Source organism: Rhizopus microsporus, assembly GCF_002708625.1.
Source record: "Rhizopus microsporus ATCC 52813 unplaced genomic scaffold scaffold_1, whole genome shotgun sequence".
Taxonomy (NCBI): domain Eukaryota; kingdom Fungi; phylum Mucoromycota; class Mucoromycetes; order Mucorales; family Rhizopodaceae; genus Rhizopus; species Rhizopus microsporus.
The window spans coordinates 1085358-1106951 of NW_019671916.1; the positions used below are offsets into that span (position 1 = coordinate 1085358).

Consider the following 21594-nt stretch of genomic DNA (forward strand, 5'->3'; position numbering starts at 1 on the left):
TTTTTTTTCTCAAGCTTGACACATTGCAAAGGTCACCCAGTTTATGACTTTAAATGAATGTTTAAGCTCCGAATGTGAATGTGCAGGTGTAAATATTTATTAACGTTGCCAGTTCTGCGGTTTTTTCTTCTTCTTTGTTGACCAATCTTTACTGAAACAAAGGTTAACTATTTCAAGGGTTTCTTTTATTAAACAAGTTTATTTTATATAAATTTCAATTTAAACCATTCTCAACAAGAAATCAGACTTGATTGAAGAAAGAGAAAAAAAGATAAAGTAAGACGCTTTTTATCTTTTTTTAGATTACTTTATATGGAGCAAAGGCTCAATAAATCAACAAAAGGAAAGGGCTCTTCTTCTCAACAACAACATAATAGTAATAGTAGTAGCAAACGCTATAGCTTAAGAAACAAAAAAGAGTCATCACCAAAGAAAGTAGCTAAACAGACGAGTTCCAGAAAGAGAAGACAGTCAGAAACAGATACTCCAAGTAATAAAAGAAGGATGGAACAAAAGGGAAAACAAAAGGAAACAGAAAATAATAAATCCTTAAAAAAGAATCAAAGGTAATATATATTTTTCTTTCTTCTTTTCTTACTAATAATATTCAAATCCAATTTATTTAGAAGAATGTCTAATCAACAACAACAACAACAAAACTTGGATGAAACTCTACAAGATAGTCCCCATGTTCCCGGTTTAGAATATGAAGAGAAAGAGGGAGAGGATCATGCGGATGAAGAATCACATTATGATAATGGGCATGGAGAAGAAGAAAACGAGGATGAGGATGATGAAGAAGTTGGAGACGAAGGTGATGAAGAGGAAATGATGAATGAATTGAATCGTGTCAGGCGTGCTCTTGGTTTACAGATGGAAGGCCTCTTTGGTGGTATGCCATCTGATTCTAGCAGATTCAGATCCATCTTATCAACCCTCAAGAACCAAGAAGAACCAACAATGCAGCTTATAGCATTGCAAGAACTGGCAGAAATCTTATCCGTCAGTAATGAAGATAACCTGATTGGTTATTTTTCCTGTGATAGCTTTGTAAAGGAATTAATCCGAATTATGTCTGGTCCAGAAATCATGGCAGATATGGATGATGACATGATGCTCGCATTAGCTATGAGCGAGGGTTTATCAGCAGGAAATCCTGAGATCATGTTGCTTGCTTGCCGTTGTATATCAAACCTCTTGGATGCCATGCCTACCGCAGCAACAAGCATCGTATTTCACGGAGGAATCAAGGTTCTGTGTCAAAAATTAAAATCAATTCAGTACATTGACCTGGCTGAGCAAGCTCTTTGTGTAAGTGCCACTGTTCACAAATGATATTGTTTGTTAATCGACACATTTATTTTTTCGATATTAGGCTCTCGAGAAAATATCTGCTCAAGTGCCTCGCGCAGTCGTACATGAAGGTGGACTCGGCGCATCCTTGATGTATTTTGACTTTTTCAGTGTTCATGCTCAGCGTACAGCTTTACGTACAGCATCCAACTGTCTACGTGGAATAGATCAAGAGTCATTTTCACAAGTAACCGAAGTGACCCCTACATTGATGAATGCAATGTCCTATTCTGATCGCACAGTGGTTGAACTGACATGTCTTTGTTGGGTAAGAATCTCTGAAAGTTACCGCAGTCAAAGAGAGTCTTTGGAACGGGTCATCTCCGTGGATCTATTGAAGACCCTGTTTGGTTTAATTCCCATAACTGGAAACTCGAATGCTGTACGACCTGCCACATTTCAGGATATCCTGCGTATCTTCCGGGCTGTTGCCAAAGCCTCGCCTCACCTCAGTTTTGAACTTTTAAAGATGGATATCATTGGTACGTTCTATCACATTCTTACCGGCTCTGCTGCAGCAACGAATCAACCACAAACATCTCACGTCACATTGGATTCAAAATGGAGAGAATCTGTCCCAACCATCATAAAGACCATGGCCGATCTATTACCACCCTTACCGAAAAACAGCATGTTTAGCTCAAGAAGATTTAAAGAAAACGGTCCTGTTGCAAGTCGTACCAGATCGTCTGGCTTGCCGTTGCCTTCGGAATCTGGTGGCAGTCCCGTCGACCCACGCATTTCTTGGTTTGAAGAGCATTCCGAATTTTTGGTTCGTATTGATTCAATTCTCTTTCCGTTATTCTTGGATATGTACGCCTCTACGGTTAATCTTCGAGTGAGACAGTTGATCATCCACACGATGCTCAGGTTAACGCATTACACAAACCCAGAAGATCTTGAGAAGGTGCTCAAGAGCGTTCCGTTGTCAAGTTTCTTATCCGGTATTCTAACAAGACAGGAGCAACCGGGCCTTATAATCGATGCACTTTATCATGCTGAGCTTTTGATAAAGAAACTCCCAAGCATTTACCACGTTTTATTCGAAAGAGAAGGTGTTCTTCACGAGATAGAATCTATTGCTAAGCAGCCGATAGTAAGTGAATCACAGTCGACTCAAAATGATGCAAATCTCGACGAAAGTGACGCCACGACGACTGATGCAGAAAAGAAACAAGAGGGTGATGAGGAAGATGAGAGCGAACAGGAGGAGAGAAGAGATACGGCTATTGGTAGCAGCCAAGAGAGATCCAACCTTCCGCAAAGGCGCATTCTTGATCGTGGTGATTTGCAAGCACTGTTGCAAGAGCATTATGCACTCCTTCAATCATCAAGAACTGGCCGCCATTCGCAGTCCGCAAGTGAATCAGAAAAGGGTTTGGGCAGAGGCTCCGTTAGGAAATATATTATTCAACTAGCACAAAACTTCATTGCTAATTATTTCCACGCTGACGAGTCCAATGCTCATGGAGTGCCCTCACGTACGCCAGGCAGCACATTGAAGGAAATCGCCATTTTCACAGAGCAATTATTGAACCCGCAAGACAAGGAATCAGCAGAGAAAACACTCGTACAGCTTTCTACGTACTTGAAAAATTCTCCGATGGGCATCAGCAGCTTTGAGCTGACGAATTCTGGGCTTATGAAGGCCATGTTAGCTTTTCTAACTGAAAAAGATGGGTTCAACAGTATTTCACGAGAGGAACGCAAGCACATATTTGAAACTATCTTTATGGACAATCCTGATCTTGATGAGGATGGTAATAATTCGTTGAAGAAATTGGTGGTTCGTCTGCATGAGATCTTGAGTAGATCCGAAACGTTTGAGGTCGTATCTCCACTCGAATCATCTTCAAGCGATAGTTTTCGTAACCCTACAAGCATGCTGGCCAAACAATTGCGTCTGAGGCTGACTGGAAAAGGCGAGAATATTCCTAGCAGCTACAGGCAACTCATGGTGTCTACTCATGCTGTAGCTATGTTTCGTGTTCTTGAGGAGTATCTATTGGCTCGACTTCGCGCTTCTTCTGAACTGGAAGATCATCATGACGATAAGCACGAGGAAGACGAAAATGATGATGATGAAGAAGAACATATGCTGATCAGTGGAAATGGTGACGATGAAGAGGAAGAAGGAATGGACGTTGACGACGAGGATGAAGAGATGGTAGACGCTGTTGAAGTACAGAAGGACAATTCAGAAGATGAAGAAGCATCAGAAGGTAAACAATCCAAACCTTGTGCAAGTAGTAGCAACAACAAGAAGAAGGATGGCGAATGGAGAATTAGATTCTCTCTGAATGGAACTGTCATCTCTAACGACACAACTATCTATGCTGCCGTCCACCAGTATGAAATGAAAGAAGAACGAAGTCAAGCAAGAGCCGGTCGTAGTATTTGGTCTTCATCTTATCCTGTGACGTTTGAACGTGTATGGGTTCCAAACTCTGACAGCTCTGATGATACAAAAAAGGCAGCAATCGCTTGTCAATTGGCCGATGTTACGAAACCAAAGGACTTTTCGGATGACTCAATCTGTGCTCAAGTAATCCTCTTGATGAAAGAATTATCTTTGGCCATTACCAAGAACAGCGTTGGCATATCGGCTCAAGACTTTATCAATCGCAAACTGACAGCTAAAATGAATCGCCAACTTGAAGAACCATTGATAGTTGCAAGCTCCTGTTTACCCACTTGGTCCTATTGGCTGATGAGCGTTGCTCCGTTCTTATTCCCTTTTGAAACTCGATATCTATTTATTCAAAGCACATCCTTTGGCTATTCCAGATTGATTGCTCGATGGCAGAGTCTTCAGATGCGAAACAATACTCAAAACGGCCCTAGAGATGATGGCCATCAATCGCAACAGCCTATCCTTGGACGTATGGAAAGACAGAAAGTCAGAATTGTGCGAACACAGATGCTAGAATCTGCTATCAAGATCTTTGACTTGTTTGGTAGCTCGCCCGGAGTACTGGAAATAGAATATGTTGGAGAAGAAGGCACTGGCTTGGGCCCCACACTAGAGTTTTATGCATCTACTTCAAAGGAATTTAGCAAGCATTCTATCGATATGTGGCGTGGCTCAAACAAATCATTAAGTGGCTATGTTGATGCTCCAAACGGGCTTTTCCCAAAACCTCTGGCTAAACCAACCTCAAGTTCAGCAAAGAAAGTCATTCAGCTCTTTAGGACGCTTGGTCAATTCGTAGCAAAGGCCATGTTGGACTTTAGAATCATTGATATCAGGTTTAATCCTGCCTTTTTCAAAGTTGTCCTTGATAATGCCAAACCAAGCTATGAACTGTTGATGGTAAATAATAATAATAACGTAACAACACAATTTTAATATATTCTTGATAACTAGGAAATTGATCCTATGTTGGCAAAATCCTTGAATCTTTTACAGTCATTCATAGACAGGAAGAATGCTATATATGCTGACCAAACCAAGGTTTGTAATGGACTTGAATTGCCACTTTTTTACTAACTGTTTCTGTAGTCACACATTCAAAAGATCAAAGAAGCAGAAAACATTGAAATAGATGGTGTCAAAATAGAAGACCTTTATCTTGATTTTACACTTCCAGGAGACTCTAAATATGAACTAAAGGTAAAATGTTTGCATTGGATAATATATAGACATGTATATTCATTCAATCATTATAGTCCAATGGTAGCGAAATACCAGTGACAATAAAAAATGTCGAGCAGTACGTAGAATTGGTGCTTGATGCTGTGGCAGGCTCTGGTGTGGCAACACAGATTGAAGCGTTTAAAGAAGGATTTAATGGCCTATTTTCTATCGAAGATCTGAAATTATTGACTCACTCTGAACTGGTAGCTCTATTTGGCACTTCTGAAGATGACTGGAGCCTGGCTACATTAACCGATACTATTAAGGCAGACCACGGATTTACCATGGAAAGTAAATCAGTCCAGTATCTATTAGAAATATTGTCAGAAATGGATGCAGTACAACGACGCGCATTCCTGCAATTTACCACAGGTTCACCTAGACTACCGATTGGTGGCTGGAAGGCACTTCGACCTGTCTTTACTGTTGTGAGAAAGGTGCCCGAATCAAATTTATCGCCAGATGACTACTTGCCTTCCGTCATGACTTGCGCCAATTATTTAAAGATGCCCGAATACTCTAGCAAGGAAATAATGCGTCAAAAGTTAGAGAAATCCATGAAAGAAGGACAAAATAGCTTTTTGCTTTCTTAATTGTATTCAGTACAATTTTCCCTTATATATTCCTCATCACATATACACACATTTTCTCCCCATATGCAATCTTTTTTTTTTTTATACACAATCCTTTGTTACATAGCAAAACAATTTGATAAATCATTTACACATTAATAAAGAAAAATACAATTAAAAATGAAATCATACATGACCCGTTTAGTAACCATGTGTGTGTCAATGAATGCCCAAAGGTCCATTATGCACAAAGTTCAATAAAGGAGTTGAAAAAATTAAAAAGGAGGTTCACCCTGATTGTTTTGTAAATTTTATATCTATCTGGCGTTTATTAATTTTTAGTATATTTATTTACTGTACTTTAGTGTTTAAAGTTACAGGCAGAATTCGATAAAACTAAAGATGTATATACTATCGTCACTTGATTATACTCCTTTTAAAGAAAAATCTTTTACTGCCTGAGTAAGTTCCTATGCATTGAGTTTTATATAAGCATGGCAGTCTACTTTATAGTTACCCTTTGTGAACTATGCAAGAGATCCTCATTTGGAATATCGACAAGATCTTTTTCCCTTTTTTAAAAGATACCAGAACATTGAACAAATAATAATAATAAAAAAAAGAGACCCTAAAATTTTTCAATGGAATGCAATATATGTCAAAACTGCATAGCATTATCTATTTATGCCTCCAAAACTCTTCTTTCGAGACCGTAATCATTTATATTCTTCTTTTCTTTCCTTGACATTCATCATTTATACTTGACTTTCCTTTCTCAATATACACAGTCGTTCCTTTCAGTTTGTTTATGCTTTATTTTAGTACTCATATGGAAGCGCCGGACGCTCAAAAATCATTCATTCACCCTTATGATCCCGCCGTCGAAAAGGAATACGAAACCCTCATTAAATCATGGAAAGAGCAGCTTATTGATAAAACACCAAGAACACCTAGCAATGACTATGTCAGACTTGCCTGGATGCGGTTGATAGATCATTACCTAGATCAGCAATGGTTGGACTCTAAGCAAATGTTACAGTGCGCGCAAGCTTGGAGCGCAAGGGACTCTCTCAGTCTTAACGAGGCTGTGCACACGATGAATATACTAAGCCTAAAATCGATGCAGCGATCCCTTGATGCGCGTCAAGAACTACTTCAAGCGTTAGGTGATCCGGAAATGATGGTGGGCTTTGGCCTATATGAAGGCGCTGGTGTGAAACAAGACCGATTTTCTCTGACTGGTTCAGATAATGATGACGAAGTACACGCTCCTCTACTCGTTAGACACACATACGATTCCTTATCGTCTGCCTCTTGCGAAGAGAAAATACTGGAGCAGCTACAGTGTGGGATAAACCCGGATACATGTACCCGATACAGTGATGATGACGACGACCAGGATATTGCAGATGAAACAGAAGCTATCTTGGCAACGTATAGGGACGAGGAGCAGGATTCACAAACATCAAGCTCAGTAAGTCATTTGTCTATGGTTAGCCACGAAGAAGACAGTATCAAGCAAGAAATAGCCGAAAATGAAGTACAAGACAAAAGTGAAGATGCATTTCCTGAACCGAGGTCACCCTTGATGTTATCAGTGTCTTCTCCTGAGGCTTTCTTCCCTACTTCGAAAATAACAAAGAAACAAAACTTGCATCGATCTACTTCTTGGAAAGAACTAAAGTATGACACTCGTAGCAGCTTTAGTAGCGATGAATATGTTTCCTCGCAGTCAGGCGCTCAATGGAAAAGCTGGTTTGCCGAAGATCAACAACTGGCATTCCCTTGTACATTTATTGAACAAGAACTTGATACAGAGCACATAGAACCGAATACTATATTTTCAGCTCAACAAAGGTCATCTCCAGTAGCTTACAAACACATAAAGCCTTGCAAGATACTGCGTAGTGAATCAAGTATCTCTACCTTCCGTCCTATAAGCAACAACTTGGCTCCAAGGTGTCAACCTCAACAACAGCAGTCCAGGTTATCCACTTGCTCCTTTCTGCAACAGCAAAACCAAGCCAGATCACCCAATAGTATCAAAATGATGAAAAGTAGGTCTTTTCCATCAAAATCAGCTCTTTTATCGACTTTTAAAAAGGTTTCATCGCCACCTCCAGTGCCTCATAAAGAGCAGCGTGGTCCTTCAAAGATACGATCCATCGTCAATAAGAAAGTTTCTTTTTCAAAAATATTTGGAAACAGAAAAGGCTCATCATCTTCTTCATCTACTGCTTGAATCATCTCTTAATAAAAAGTTTATTTTATAACCAATTGCTTTTTGATCCCGTTGTCATAGCATTATGTCATTTCTATGTGCTTACTGTAGCGGTCTTTGAGGGCAGGAAATGAAACGGATGTCGTTTGCGTCAGTCTGAGGTCAAAAATGGAGTTCAGGCGTGTGTGTGTGTATAAAAAGAAAACGTTTGCTTTCTTTTGTTGCAAGCGATTCAACTCAGCATCATGTCAGACAATAAGCATAAATACACCAACAGGCTTATAAACGAAAAGAGTCCCTACTTGCTTGTAGGTTTCATAAAACAACCTATTTGATGTGCCACTAACAATGTCTATCCCCTAAATTAACCAAAATATTGCAGCAACACGGTAAGTTTTTTTTCTTTGTATCATTTATGAAAGGTCAATAACGCCATAGTTTAGCCCATAATCCTGTAAGTGTATAGTAAAATACACACAAGTTGTATAACCAGATTTTTATCCAAGGTTGATTGGTATCCGTGGGGTAATGAAGCCTTTGAACTAGCAAAGAAAGAGAACAAACCCATCTTTCTCAGTATCGGTTACAGTACATGCCAGTAAGCTGCATAAAAGAAATTGTCGTGCATTCAAATTAACTATATGTGCCCTAGTTGGTGCCATGTTATGGAGCATGAGTCCTTTGAAGACGAAAAAGTAGCAGAAATCATGAATGAATATTACGTTAACATTAAAGGTATAAAAAAGAAAAAGGATTATCATCAACTCATCACGATCTATTGTTGTATTTAGTTGATAGAGAAGAAAACCCAGGAGTGGATAGATTGTACATGACTTTTGTCCAATTAACAACAGGTCATGGAGGTTGGCCAATGTCTATATTCTTAACACCAGAGTTGACTCCTTTCTTTGGCGGATCTTACTTTCCTCCTCAGGATCGTTATGGTAGTCCTGGATTCAAGACATTGCTAACCCGTATCGCTCGTATGTGGGCCGCTAATCCTAATGAAATAAGATCAAGTGGTAAAAATATCATTGGTCAGTTACAGGATTACGCCGCGGTATGTTTAGTTTATGATATATACATAGCGTTTGTTCTAATTTTGGCAATTATAGACGTTACCTGCAACAGAGGACGGTATAAATTTTATGGAAATCCTTGAAGATACTTACGATCACTTTGAGAACTCCTTTGATGCCATTGACGGAGGTTTTGGAAAAGCTCCGAAGTTCCCTACACCAGTTCAGTTGAAGTTTTTGATGGACTATTATCACTTGATACAGCGCTCTTCAAGTGAAAGTGCTTCCAAGGCTATTGATATGGTAACATTTACACTGAAAAAAATCGCCTCTGGTGGTATCCATGGTAAATGATAAAAAATAATATTGTACATACAGGCTTTAATTAACATTGGGCCCAAAAGATCATGTTGGAAGTGGATTCCATCGATATAGCACAGATAAAAAATGGCATGTGCCTCATTTTGAAAAAATGCTGTATGACCAGGCACAGTTACTCTCTTTATACTCATTTGCTTACTTGATCACCAAGGAATCCATCTTTGCTGATGTTGCCAACGATATCATTCTCTATGTATCTCGCGACTTGAGGCATCCTGATGGTGGTTTTTATTCTGCTGAAGACGCTGACTCTTATCCTAATGAGGAAGCCACAAAAAAACTTGAAGGTGCGTTTTGTGTCTGGGAAAGCGCAGAACTCGAGGGCCTTCTGGGTGCTGAAGTTGCTCGTGTATATAGCGTACATTATGGTGTTAAGAAAAACGGTAACGTTTCTCCATCCCAAGATCCTCACAAAGAGTTGACAAACAAGGTATTTTAGTACAACTTTATTTAATTCTTGTACACTCATTCCTGTTTAGAATGTACTTATGGAAACCGGGTCACTGGCTGACACTGCCAAAGCAGTGGGCAAGAGTGAAGAGGATGTACGAGACATTATAAAGACAGCAAATGCAAAGCTGTGGAAGCATCGTTCTCAAGTGCGACCTAAACCTCACAGAGATGAAAAGGTAAACTCTTATTATTATAGGACTCTATTGGCAGTCCTAATATCCCTTTTGTCAACAATAGATCCTGGTCACCTGGAATGGAATGATGATCTCTGGCCTTATACATGCCTATCAAGCCATAAAAAATGAAAATGCCCTGAGTTTAGCGATTTCAGCTGCTGAATTTATCTACAAGAATCTCTACAACGCCAGTTCACATACACTTATTCGAAGCTTCTGTGAGGGAGCATCTGATATTGGTGGTGTTATAGATGATTATAGCAATTTGATACAAAGTCTATTGGACTTGTATGAAGCGACTCTTGATGAAAAATGGGTTGAATGGGCCGCTCATCTCCAAGAAAAGCAAAATGAGCTCTTTTTTGATGACGCCAACGGTGGTTTCTTCAATGTTACAACGAGCGATACATCTATTTTGATCAGAATGAAAGATGGTATGATGAAGGACAATATGATCGTATTCTTGACTTCACTAATTATTTTTTTTTTTTTTTTTAAAAAAAAAAAAAAAAGATCAAGATGGCGCAGAACCTTCAGCGTATGTATCTTTTAATTAATAACTTAAACCACTCACATTTTCATTATAGCAATGCTGTCGCCTTGAAGAATTTGGCACGTCTTTCCTTTTTCTTAGGCAACGATGAATACATGAAGAAAGCTCAAGCAACTGTTCAGGCCTTTCAGGTACCCTTGACTAAGTATCCTTTTGCTTTACCTGCTTTTGTTTCTTCATTCATTCTGGTTGCACATGGATCAAAAGAGGTATGAGCTTTATTCACGAGTATACATGTGCTCACGGCTTTCTACAGATTGTTCTAGCTGGTAGATTTGATGAGAAACTACAAGAATTCATACAGACAGCAAATGACATTTACCTGCCAAATAGAATATTGATATATGCAAAACCAGACGGATTTATTGCTCGAAAAAATGCTGTGGTAGGAGAGATAGCTTCCAAGGGAGTACAGGAGCCTACTGCATACATCTGCAAAGACTTTTCATGTGGACTTCCCATCTACTCGCCTGAAGAATTCAAGACAAGCATCAAAGATTAACAAAATACACGTACATTTCTTTTATTTCATTGAAATAAAAATAGCATTTTATTTAATGAAAACAGAGTTCTTAGCTGCTTATTGGGCAGACAAGATATCAGAGTCACCGGCATCAGTGATGGAGAGAACACTGGTGCGGAAGAGCTTACCACAGGCAGTACCGAGATCGATGTTGTTACCGTTGTAGTGGTGGACACCAGTCTTGGACAACATGGCATAGTATTCAATTTCGGACTTGCGGAGAGGAGGGCAGTTACCGGCAATGATGATCAACTTGGCTAAGAAAAAAAAAAAAATCAGTCATTCCGTCATGTTAAACATTAAAGAAACAAGACAAAAAACAAATTGGGCTCTTTTGCGTGCCAATGTTTCCATATCCTTTCCCTTGTTTCATTGTATCAATCCTGTATCAACTTACCCTTTCCTTGACGGATAGTCTTCAAAGTGCTCTTGTAACCGAGAGTGTATTTACCAGACTTGGTGACAAGTTGGAGACGAGAGTTGATGGACTCGGCATTCTTCTTGGACTTAGCGACAGGGGCCATTTTAACTAGTATTAGGGTAGTTTAGTTTGATACACGCCTACAATGAAGCATTTCTATCAACTCACATTAGATCAAAAAGTTAAAAAGGGAAGAGAGGGAGAATCAGTCCAGCAAGAGCCTCCTCCACCTAAGAAAAAAAATTTGGTAATAAGCCACCAATACCAGCCAATCAATGATTTCGTTTCTTTAATGCCTTTAAATATAACCAAGAACAGTACACTTAATTTTATAACATCAAGATCTTCTTCTCCAAATATTATCAATGACATTATCTTTAATTACTTTGATCACGCACACGTAGCTATTAAGGGCAGCTTCTTTTGGGAAAGCTATGTTCTCAAACCAGACGTAGTCGGAAATTGAAATACCATTTCTTCCTGTTCAAAAGAAGGGTCTCCTGTCACTTTTGCCTCATTTTCAAAAGATTATCAACTTGAAATGTCCAGCATGAGTTTTGCTCGTATTATACCAAGAGTTTTCGGTGCTCGATGCTATTCAACCGTGAAGCCAGATATTAAGTTGCTTAAACAAATCCGCCAAGAAACTGAAGTGTCTATGAGTAAAGCAAAAGAGGCGCTTATTCAAACCAACAATAACTATGCTGAGGCTTTGGCCTGGTTATCCAAGGATGCTCAAATTTCTGGAGCTAAAAAGGCACAAAAGGTCGCCGATAGAGCAGCTGCAGAAGGTGTGCTTACAACAGCTTCTGTGCAAGTACCTGTACAAAATGGATACAAAACCACAATGATCGAGGTAAGCCTATTTTGTGTCTTATCCCCCTCTTTTCTTCTCAAACTTTGTCTATTCTAGCTAAACTGTGAAACAGATTTTGTATCAAAAAATGACATGTTTAGAGGTCTCGCTTCAAGAATTGCAGCTACTTCATTATTGATGCATGAAACACAACGCTCAGCTGGTCGTCCTATTGAAAGCATTTCGATTGATAGTCTTTTACAGTCACCATTAATGCCTCACCCAGAAGCTGAATCATCTGAAATTGGAAAGACAGTACAAGAGTCTATTGTGGAAACCATTGGCAAGATTGGTGAAAATATCACATTGCGTCGTGCTGTTATAGTAGCCGATGGTATCTCTGCCTCTTATCTTCATGGTGGTGATGCTCAAAACGGTAAAATTGGTGGCATTGCTGTGCTTCAGCCCAAGAAGGTGTCCTTGGCTGAGCTTGATGAAAAGGCATCAGCTGCTTTATCCAAGGCTGCTCGGCAGGTTGCACGTCAAGTGGTTGGCTTCAGTCCCAAGTATTTAAATCCAGAAGATGCTAGTGAGATAGATCGTCAAACAGAAGGCATGAGCCCTGAAGAATTTGATGAAACTTTTGTTTTAAATAAGCAGAAATACATGCTGAAACCCGACCTCACGATTGCCCAATTTGTTGATCAAGAAGCTATCTCTAACGGGCTCAAAGATGGCGCTGAGGTTGTTGACTTTATCCGCTGGGAAGTTGCTAAATAAGATAAAAATATATTTATATTCATGTAAAATAAACAGTTTAGATTATATATTGGGTTCTTTTTTTTTTTACAATAAATAATAATACATTGCTCATATATAATAACAAGGATAGAAGTGGGTATTTGATTGAGGTATTACTCATTTCTTAAAGATAAGGCGTCCTCATCTTTAACTTCTAATCGTTGATGCTGATAATGTCGTTTCAATGATGTTGCATATTTTCCAATGGAGCGAGCCCAATAGATCTATAACAACTGTTTGTAAGTAAAATATAGATTGGTGTAGTTAAACACTGGTACCTGTATGAAATTAAATACAAAGGTGGAGATACCAGATGCAATCACAAAATGCTTTACAAGGTTTATGCAGTAACTCTTGTCTGATCCAGGGGCGATCAGCTGCTTTCCTGGGATCGAGATTTGAGTATAATAAGGATTGCCGGTAATATTATTTTTGGTGTTTTGAAAGTCTTGGCAGTCATTAATATAAACTTCTTGCTTCACCTTAAAATAAGTCCAATAAGCAACAGATACAGTAAAAAGTAAGAGAACGAAGAACCAGTTCAGGACATGATAGATTCGAACCATACGTCGATGTTGCTATTACAAATAAGCCACATTTGTTATATGTCATTTGATCACGCTTACCAGAACAATAGCTACTATTCCAAATACTGATATAACAGCATAAACTATAAAACTGATAGCAAATGAATAAAACACGCCTGCGAATGCTTCTGGTGTTAAAGGCGTATCAACGTTTTGCTGAAAGGTTGCCCAATATTCCATATCTGTATTTTACTTAGTACATTAAATATGCAATAAAAGAAGGTACCTTGCTTCTTGACAAACATAACAATAGTGAGCACTAAATAAACTAACTAAAGAAAGTCATTTATTAATACTTATGCTAATGACAGAAAGAGGTCATCACTTACAAATAGAATAGCTGACATCAAAAGTACACCCGGTCTCACGGGTATACAGCAGCATACTGTTTCACTATACTTCATTAGTATAGAAAGAAGAGAAAAAGGAAGCTATTGGAATATGAGGCGCTAACAAATACTTAAAGTGTGGCTTTTGGTAACTGTGTAACTGTCATCTGGGCTTTTTTTAGTTAATGAATGCCAGGGAAGAAATGTGTGACAGAGCTGAGTTTCACACTTTGAATAAAGTGTAATTGTTATTGATCATGTAATGTGTGTCAATAATTTCTGAATAAAGTGTAACAAAATATACAAGTTTATTTGGTTGATAAGGTTTCTAATAGCAACTTGGAACCAGGGTTGCTTTCCGCAGCTTGTTGAATCTCTTTCTTGTGGGGCTTTAATTGCTTTATCACATCTTTTCTAGTCGAAGGTTCTTCAGCTAAAGCAAGTACAATAAAGCTACCATGATTCGTAGCAAAATGAGCAAGATGAGGCTTAATCACTTCTAAAAGTTTTGGTGCAAATTCAAGTGGTTCTAATGCTCTGTCATTTTGGCCTTCTGCCGTATCTGCTTTGATCATAGCTTTGATAATGCGGTTACCGAATCTGTCTTCTATTATGTGGTTTTCCTTTTCGATGTTTTCTCCAGCCAATGCCAAAATAGCGTTGATTGCTTCAGTCTTGTCACCAGAGGCATGAAGCATGATTTCCTGCACTACTTGGGAGCTAAGCTTTTCTCTCATCAAGATAGCTGCATTATCGGTAACCAATTTGATGAGTTGAGGAGAGCATGCGTTCAAGATGTCCTTGGCTCGGATTTCAGGGTCCTTTTTGCTCACTCTGATCTTATCACCTTCCTTCAAAAGCTGAACTGTTTCAGGTGACAAGTATTTGGTATTACGTCCAGCCAGGATGTACAGGAAGAATCGACGTCCATATTTATCGGCAAATAGTTCCTTGGCGTTCTTGCACAACTCACCAACAACTGCTTTCGACAGCAACACGGTATCATCAGTAACGTCTAATAAACGCAACAATACGAGGTATCCATATTCATCGCATGCCATCTTTTGCAAATAAGGTTTAAAGCTTCTAATGATCAACTTACGATCCTTGGGTGTAGCAATAGACAGGCAAATCATACCAACCCAAGCACCCTCACGGGTATGAACAATGTCTGCAAGTGATTCTTTGAGATGACCCAGCATTGTTTCTCGTCCTTTGTCGTCGGCTAATGTCATATATTGATAGAGTGCTTTATGAACAATACTGTTAACAATTGTTCCTTTGTCCATACATCCACTCAGTGTCTCGGCCATGTGCCTAAGAACTGCATCTTTCTTGTCGGGGAAAGATTGAAGCAGGTCATCCAGTGTCTTGGCTCCACCAGTCTGATTGAACAATGTCATTTCAGGGCCGTAAAATTCTGCAAGCAGTTCGTTTCTCTGAGCAGCATTGGCAAACTGTGAAAAGAATGTTTCAATGACTGTAGCGGCTTCCTTGTGACGAATCAATTTACGGACATGTGTTCTGAATTCAGCCAAGATAGTATCTCTCTGCTTATGACTAAAGAAAAGTAAGACTGATTATTCTAAAGCTTGTATTCATATTTACCAGTATTCAATAGCCTTCATTACAATGAATTTACCATACATTGACTTGGCAAGTTCAAGATATCTACCCTTCAACTCTTCAGCTATCTGGTTTCTTTGTTCAGCGTTGCCCTTTTTAAGACAGGTTTGGATAATACGAGAGGCATCATGCTTAAAAATAACATCTTGAACTTTGCCACCAATAATACTCATGATCTTTTCCATCAATTGCTTTTGCTCTTCACGACTAATATCTCCACGTCGAAGTTGTTCCCAGACCTTCTTGGCCTGCGTGATCATTTCAAAGTTTTTGTCATGTGATTTACGTTCTATACGAGTATTCTTTTGCTCATTACGGGCCTCTGTCAAGGAAATATTAATATGATTGGTATACAAGTGCTAAGAAGTATTTACCAGTCTTTGACTTCTTGTTGTGATTTTGCTGGAATTCAGCTGATCTCTTTGCACCAATTTCAGACATGTTTTAACGTTAAAAAGCAATTAGAAATAAGCTTTGAAGAACTTTAAAAGGTCAAGTAAATTTATAAAGTCACAATAATAAGCCACTGATTTTGCCATTTGCATGAATCCTGACAATACATACTTGATTAGAATTAGCTACAGCGCACTTTAATATGGTGTTGCATTTTATAAAGAAAACATTTTATTATTTCACGTGAATATGTATGAACATATGATTTCCATGGTGATCAAAGATATCTCCATGTTCAACTCCTTTTTTAGTAATATACACCCCAAGCCAATCTTCATCCAGAAATAGAAATGGCCTAAGCATGATTGTCATATGCAATTGCTATTGTCCTATTTGACCTGTCCAATGCGTGGATGCAAGTATATATAAATATATAGGCAAATGAAATTAGCTTAATCTAATGAAGCGCGCAAGTAACAAGGTAGGCCATAATCTCATTCTATACTCTTTGTTACTATAGAAACAAACGCTTCTATAACACCAAAAAATGGATCATCACACGTGATAAAGGTATTCAATAAATGAACTTGACTTTTCTTTCTATCTTTCTCTTTTTTCTTTAAATCGCCCTAATACATGTCAACTATAGTTTGTTTATCAAGTCTAATTACAGCAGTGCGTTCAGAGCCACTCATTATGGAGCTCAGTAAAACTGAACAATTCATGACCATTTTGAAATCAATGAAGGCAGCAGCTTTAATGTCATTTACGTTTTTCAAGTTTATATTTTCAATCACATACAAGTCAAGCCGTATTATGCTATCACCTATTGTTTGGATTATTAGCTTTAGCTGGAATAACCTCATATTGAAGCCACTGGACCTCCTCTTGTCCATCAACCGTGCCTTATACCCTATTACTATGTTTTGCTTAGCAGCCGTATGCTGTGGTCTATTTATTGGTGGCTGTGCAGGTTTTGCAGCAGAAGCATTTTCTTCTATAGTGATCACAGCTACTTGGGGTCCACAGCCTAAACAGATAAAAGAACAGGAAGAGGAAGAGGAAGACAAAGTGGAGGAAAGTGAAATAGGCTCAGTTGTTAGCTTGAGTGATTACCCAAAAGAAGACAAGAAAGAAACAGAATCTACCAAGAGTGACACATGGGATAGCCCGGCAACATCTTCTCAATCATTTTCAATGTATCATCAATTGAACAATAGAAAGGGTAAAGAGTCAGTCACTACCGCAAGACAACTATCACCTCCTGTCTTGATTCGTAGAATGAAGCTATCACCCACGCCAAGTCATTCTAAAGAGACAAATATGCGTAAAAATAGCTGGGATTGGGAAGAAGAAGAAGACCAAGACCAAGAACAGAGAGAAGGTAAAAAGTATCTCTGATTATGTAAATAAATTATTTTTTCCTTTTTTCCCTCTTTATGCAAATTTGGAATAATAAGAAGGGTCTATTGACAAAGATTCATCTTGGTCAACTCTGCTTCGTCTTTGCTAAATGGACATGCATCACCCTTGTCGGTCTATTATTGTCATTCTTTTTATTTTATAAAGTAGACCTCAATGCTCATGTCTTCCTGAGGGAATCACTTGCTTCCATTAAAGTAAACAAAGAGCCACTTTACTGTTTTAGTAATCATACAGCTATACAACAACATGCTATTATTATACCCACTGCTATAGATGAGGATACTTGCTTTGATTATGCATCCTTAATTCACCCTAATGCCACTACTGTTACTACCAATACTGTATTTCACACCTTGTTAATAGACGAACTCTTCACAAAAAGACATTTCGATACAATACAATCCTTTTTGTTGACACAGCCTTCATCACAACTTACACTGTGGATCACGAGAAAAGAGCAATTAGACTCACCACATTGGAAAGCCCTTTCTGACAAGGATAACCTCCAGTACAGAATCATCTCGACGGCTGATCTAACTACCTCTTTTGACTCTATCAGACCATCTTCAGAATTACTTCCATTACTTATTCTCTATCAGCATGGTGGCGTCTGGTTCAACATGGATATCCTCTTTATTCGTGATCTTGCCCCTTTACTAGATCAAGAATGGATGTCTCAGGGAGACTGTCATGAAACAAAATCAAAGAGATTTACGGGGCCCTTGATGCATTTCTCTAGACGCTCTCCTTATCTATGCGAAATGATTCAGCAAGCTTCAAGAGTGGCTGCTGTCGGGCCCTTACTTTATTCCCATGTATATGATCAATGCATCATGAATGGAGTAAAACCCTGGACAGTGCTCCCCTGGTGCTATATGGATCCTTCGGATTGCAGTACAGGCGTATCTAGATCGTATAGCCTATCAGAACTAGATAAAAGCAAACTACTAAAGGCATTTGTATATCATTTACGCCCTTTCTGGAAAGGATATTTCTATGACCCTGTGTATGATTACTTGGCAACTAGACAAACTGTGTACTAATATATTAAACACAAGGATAAAGTCATTTGTGTAGTTTCTCTTTTATTTTGTAGCTCATTAGTTCACACAAACTACATTTTATCTCTATTTACAGACACATTTTATTCCATTTGATTTAACTAATGATATTCAATGAGTAACTAAATATTTTGCTTTCTGGCAATATTTATGTAAACTTACCAAATCATCTACATCGAATATGTCTTCTGCATCTTCTTGAGTACTCAGCATCATAGGCTCCATTGAATCAGCTTCTTCATCAAAGAACTATTTATCTAGTATTAAAAAAAGGTTTATGTTTTATATAGAAAAAAGCTTTACCTTCAGAGCATCATCCTTTGTAAGTTGTTGAACGTCTGCATCCTTGCTCTCTTCTTGAGTTATGAGAGTAAGTTTATTCCCTTTAAGCATTTCCCAGAATTGACGACGTGGCGATGTCTTGTTGCTCAACTCACACCATCCTTTCAGTTGACTCAGTGTTGCGTTAAAGGTCTTTGCCTCTTCTTCCTTTTGTTCTTTTTAGTTTTATGTGTAGTTTCTATTCTCAAAAACATACCTCAGCTGCTGTATTTCTCATGACTTGAAGACACTCTATGGCCTTTTGATAATTTTGACTTCCAAATGAATTAGCGACAAGTTCAACCACAATCTTGCCTAGTTGCTCAACAGCTAATAGACGAGGTAAGTGACCATTATTAGCCTCTTTTTACTTAACAGATACCTTTAGTAACAAGATCTATCTCCTTGTTTGATACCATTGCCTTGAAATCATCTACTGGTGTATTAATTGTAATATTCTGTACATCGCCATTAGGGTGCTGTATCTTTGTCTGCTTGTTCTTTTGAACAAGTTCATCAATAGGCGTCAGTTTGAAAGAAGCTTCATCATTCGCTTGTTCGTACTTTCTCTTCTTTTCCTTTTCCTCCACTATACAAAAAAGTATTAACAGACCGATAAGAATAGACAGATAAATCATGCCTTTTTTGATTTGAAAATGGTCCTGTAATCTCGCTGCAGTGAACGTTAATGATTCTTTGAATGCATCTGGGGTATTGTATTGAACTTGAAATTCTTTGCCCAACTCAGGTATAGCTGCATTTGGATCCAATGCACGGACCTTGATAGCCCTGTTGACCCTCCAAAAAATAGGATTGAATGTGTCATTAGGATCCAGGTATTTGTTTCTGTAATAATAATCGTAAGCATCGCTCTACAAACGTTTACCTTGGTCTACATTATTTACCCGTGTATGTCTGTCAGCTTGTTTAGATCCATTGTATCAATCAGTTCATCTATCAGCTGACTTCCTTTTGTATCATCACTAATATCTTTTGGAGGAGATGGGAATGTATATGGATGGACATCTTCTGAGAAAGGAAGCTAAAGTAGCATATTTAGATTGGGTGCTTTTGATACAAGTCGCCATACCTCGACATAATGAAGTAATGAAATGTCCTTTTCAAATAAGGGGAATAAAACACCTAATTTAGGAGCGCTATCGTCTTTATAAACATAGCGTACGAGTGCCAGAGTATCTGTTTCATGTAGTGCATGGGCTAAGGCCGAAATGGCAACGGCAGACTCTTCTGAACAATAGCTGCCTGCTGATACAATATAGGGATGTCCTTTTAAGTAGTACCTGCGAAACTGTGTACATATATTAGTACAAAATACATGCATAAAAAGATATTAAAGACATTTACCGTGCTCGCAGGCACAAATTCAAGAATAGACAGCTCTTTCTTCGTTTTCAATTTGCCATACTCTTCTTCTTCAGCAGATACTTTAACCACCTGCTTACCAAAGCGATATGCCTTTTCTAACTCATCCTTAGAGACAGTGATGTAATCCTCTTCCTCTGTCGTATCAATGCCATCTGTCTTGCTTTCGCCTGTATTCGAGACCGTATAGATTTTTTCGGGAACAACGTCATGAGTCGGGCCTTGGCTCAAACTCGAGTACTTTTTAGAGATAGGCATCTTGACCTCCTTCACACGAAGGTACATAAACACGCTTATGGCAAGAAAATGGTTTCTGTTAGGGCTTCCAAGGTAAAGATATCCTCGATAGCTAGGTGTTGGCCTAACTTCTTTGACCTGAATCTGATTTATCTCCTCATAAGTCTCGTTTATATGGCATACGCGACCATCTGGTGTTTGGGATGCTAGTTTGATCCAAAAATCATAGTTCGTCTCGATCTCCTTGGTACACATTGGGTCCTTGTATTCATGATAATCCACACCACTATATGCTAATTTAGATAAATCTATCGAATAATGTCTTCCTCTGTTTCTTTTCTTACTTGAATAGCATTACAATGTTATTATCTCTAAGAACTGCTGCGATATCATGATAGTCTCTCCAATCGATAGGATCTTTTGCGTTTGAGAATACTGCAATACACTTTTCGTATTTTAATTTCTTGCAGTGAGCCAAAATCATCTGAATAGCGACAATAACAGCATCAAGTACTATTACAATATAAGATCGTGTGTCTTTATCAATAACACGTTATTTACCATCCACTTTTATATTCGAATCTGATACTGGTCGTATTTTTATCAACTGTCGCAGTATGTTCAAGGTTGTTTGCTGTAAAGGATAGAGTGTTGAAATGTTTTGGTATTGATCTGGTGTGTCCAATTGATCGGCACAAACGTTGTCTGTATTGGGTGTTCCTGCAAGAAGAATAGAGGTGAAATCTGTTTTTCGTCCTGACAGAATCTAGGATATAATGAATAACTATAAGAACAAGTAGAAATTTTATAGTTACTTTGTCTTCAAGAGAAGTAGTTATACAATCTAAAGCTTTCTGAAAAGCATTTTCAGAATAATGACTCATTGATTCTGTGACATTGAGAATATAAACTGTTGCTCTTTTTTGTGCCATTTTGAACAAAGAAAAAGGGTCTTTTTTTCATGCTGATTTTTTATTACTGATAAATAGTGAAAAAAGTAAAACAACGCTGCTTGGGAGTCATACCACTGAAAAAAGTCTATCAAGAATAGCTGAATGCTAAACTACAGGAACATTGTTTAGTTCAAGAGTTTATACTACCTTGTGCGTGTGTATAAAGAGGAAAGGCTGTATGCACTACAATTTTAGTGTAGTTATATCTGCAAGTATTGACAATGTAATTCGTACGACCGTTTGAAAGATACTTATTAAGCTCAGCATTAACACAATGATATATAAGACACCTTCTGCACGTCTTTTATGTAGTCATTAGACAAGAAGTTGTCACGTGATGTAGCTTAACATTTTATTTGTAAAATTTTACCTC

General features: G+C 38.3%; 10 protein-coding genes across 10 annotated transcripts; 6 read left to right on the top strand and 4 right to left on the bottom strand.

Moving 5' to 3' along the window:
* RHIMIDRAFT_310076 (uncharacterized protein) lies at positions 1 to 5727 on the top strand. The gene is made up of 6 exons (XM_023614622.1): positions 1 to 566; positions 627 to 1311; positions 1376 to 4666; positions 4721 to 4807; positions 4856 to 4966; positions 5023 to 5727. Exons 1-6 carry the CDS (start codon positions 313 to 315, stop codon positions 5581 to 5583), a joined length of 4989 nt encoding a protein of 1662 aa, XP_023471035.1. The 5' UTR covers positions 1 to 312; the 3' UTR covers positions 5584 to 5727.
* A 584-nt stretch (positions 5728 to 6311) lies between these two features.
* Positions 6312 to 7839, top strand: RHIMIDRAFT_253717 (uncharacterized protein). Its single transcript, XM_023611043.1, has one exon. The coding sequence runs from the start codon at positions 6392 to 6394 to the stop codon at positions 7802 to 7804; it is 1413 nt and encodes a 470-aa protein (XP_023471036.1). The 5' UTR covers positions 6312 to 6391; the 3' UTR covers positions 7805 to 7839.
* Positions 7840 to 7887: 48 nt separating this feature from the next.
* Positions 7888 to 10867, top strand: RHIMIDRAFT_310078 (DUF255-domain-containing protein; the record flags this gene model as incomplete). The annotated part of the gene is made up of 13 exons (XM_023614623.1): positions 7888 to 8091; positions 8166 to 8172; positions 8227 to 8237; positions 8290 to 8381; positions 8436 to 8518; positions 8575 to 8843; positions 8899 to 9148; positions 9207 to 9613; positions 9663 to 9812; positions 9874 to 10246; positions 10326 to 10350; positions 10400 to 10574; positions 10622 to 10867. The coding sequence occupies exons 1-13, from the start codon at positions 8029 to 8031 to the stop codon at positions 10865 to 10867; spliced, it is 2151 nt and encodes a 716-aa protein (XP_023471037.1). The 5' UTR covers positions 7888 to 8028.
* Positions 10868 to 10945: 78 nt separating this feature from the next.
* Positions 10946 to 11412, bottom strand: RHIMIDRAFT_196053 (putative 60S ribosomal protein L30; the record flags this gene model as incomplete). Its single annotated transcript, XM_023606091.1, has 2 exons — positions 10946 to 11145; positions 11286 to 11412. 2 exons carry the CDS (start codon positions 11410 to 11412, stop codon positions 10946 to 10948), a joined length of 327 nt encoding a protein of 108 aa, XP_023471038.1.
* Positions 11413 to 11898: 486 nt separating this feature from the next.
* RHIMIDRAFT_192456 (uncharacterized protein) lies at positions 11899 to 12741 on the top strand (the record flags this gene model as incomplete). The annotated part of the gene is made up of 2 exons (XM_023605971.1): positions 11899 to 12165; positions 12223 to 12741. Coding segments are annotated over 2 exons (786 nt in total), but the record flags the coding sequence as incomplete, so codon positions are not given.
* Positions 12742 to 13019: 278 nt separating this feature from the next.
* RHIMIDRAFT_232766 (uncharacterized protein) lies at positions 13020 to 13897 on the bottom strand (the record flags this gene model as incomplete). The annotated part of the gene is made up of 5 exons (XM_023607806.1): positions 13020 to 13130; positions 13185 to 13484; positions 13533 to 13675; positions 13720 to 13765; positions 13823 to 13897. The coding sequence occupies 5 exons, from the start codon at positions 13895 to 13897 to the stop codon at positions 13020 to 13022; spliced, it is 675 nt and encodes a 224-aa protein (XP_023471040.1).
* A 44-nt stretch (positions 13898 to 13941) lies between these two features.
* Positions 13942 to 16048, bottom strand: RHIMIDRAFT_253724 (ARM repeat-containing protein). Its single transcript, XM_023611044.1, has 3 exons — positions 15823 to 16048; positions 15431 to 15770; positions 13942 to 15382 (listed from the first exon to the last, which is right to left on the bottom strand). Exons 1-3 carry the CDS (start codon positions 15887 to 15889, stop codon positions 14131 to 14133), a joined length of 1659 nt encoding a protein of 552 aa, XP_023471041.1. The 5' UTR covers positions 15890 to 16048; the 3' UTR covers positions 13942 to 14130.
* Positions 16049 to 16537: 489 nt separating this feature from the next.
* RHIMIDRAFT_232768 (uncharacterized protein) lies at positions 16538 to 17242 on the top strand (the record flags this gene model as incomplete). Its single annotated transcript, XM_023607807.1, has 1 exon — positions 16538 to 17242. The coding sequence occupies one exon, from the start codon at positions 16538 to 16540 to the stop codon at positions 17240 to 17242; it is 705 nt and encodes a 234-aa protein (XP_023471042.1).
* A 38-nt stretch (positions 17243 to 17280) lies between these two features.
* Positions 17281 to 18309, top strand: RHIMIDRAFT_232769 (uncharacterized protein; the record flags this gene model as incomplete). Its single annotated transcript, XM_023607808.1, has 1 exon — positions 17281 to 18309. The coding sequence occupies one exon, from the start codon at positions 17281 to 17283 to the stop codon at positions 18307 to 18309; it is 1029 nt and encodes a 342-aa protein (XP_023471043.1).
* Positions 18310 to 18410: 101 nt separating this feature from the next.
* RHIMIDRAFT_232770 (SPOC domain-like protein) lies at positions 18411 to 21200 on the bottom strand (the record flags this gene model as incomplete). Its single annotated transcript, XM_023607809.1, has 11 exons — positions 18411 to 18428; positions 18490 to 18576; positions 18631 to 18816; positions 18866 to 18978; positions 19031 to 19494; positions 19554 to 19690; positions 19739 to 19957; positions 20014 to 20554; positions 20613 to 20781; positions 20830 to 21034; positions 21084 to 21200. The coding sequence occupies 11 exons, from the start codon at positions 21198 to 21200 to the stop codon at positions 18411 to 18413; spliced, it is 2256 nt and encodes a 751-aa protein (XP_023471044.1).
* Between the last annotated feature and the right edge of the window lie 394 nt (positions 21201 to 21594).

What these genes read in the sequence shown, in the direction of transcription:
- RHIMIDRAFT_310076 (XM_023614622.1), top strand. Translation starts at nt 313, where the DNA reads ATGGAGCAAAGGCTCAATAAATCAACAAAAGGAAAGGGCTCTTCTTCT. An exon ending in TGGCTGAGCAAGCTCTTTGT is followed by an intron (nt 1,312 to 1,375) that starts GTAAGTGCCACT and finishes TTTCGATATTAG; the next exon opens with GCTCTCGAGAAAATATCTGC. An exon ending in ACTCTAAATATGAACTAAAG is followed by an intron (nt 4,967 to 5,022) that starts GTAAAATGTTTG and finishes CAATCATTATAG; the next exon opens with TCCAATGGTAGCGAAATACC.
- RHIMIDRAFT_253717 (XM_023611043.1), top strand. Translation starts at nt 6,392, where the DNA reads ATGGAAGCGCCGGACGCTCAAAAATCATTCATTCACCCTTATGATCCC.
- RHIMIDRAFT_253724 (XM_023611044.1), bottom strand. Translation starts at nt 15,889, where the DNA reads ATGTCTGAAATTGGTGCAAAGAGATCAGCTGAATTCCAGCAAAATCAC. An exon ending in CAACAAGAAGTCAAAGACTG is followed by an intron (nt 15,771 to 15,822) that starts GTAAATACTTCT and finishes TTTCCTTGACAG; the next exon opens with AGGCCCGTAATGAGCAAAAG. An exon ending in ATGAAGGCTATTGAATACTG is followed by an intron (nt 15,383 to 15,430) that starts GTAAATATGAAT and finishes ACTTTTCTTTAG; the next exon opens with TCATAAGCAGAGAGATACTA.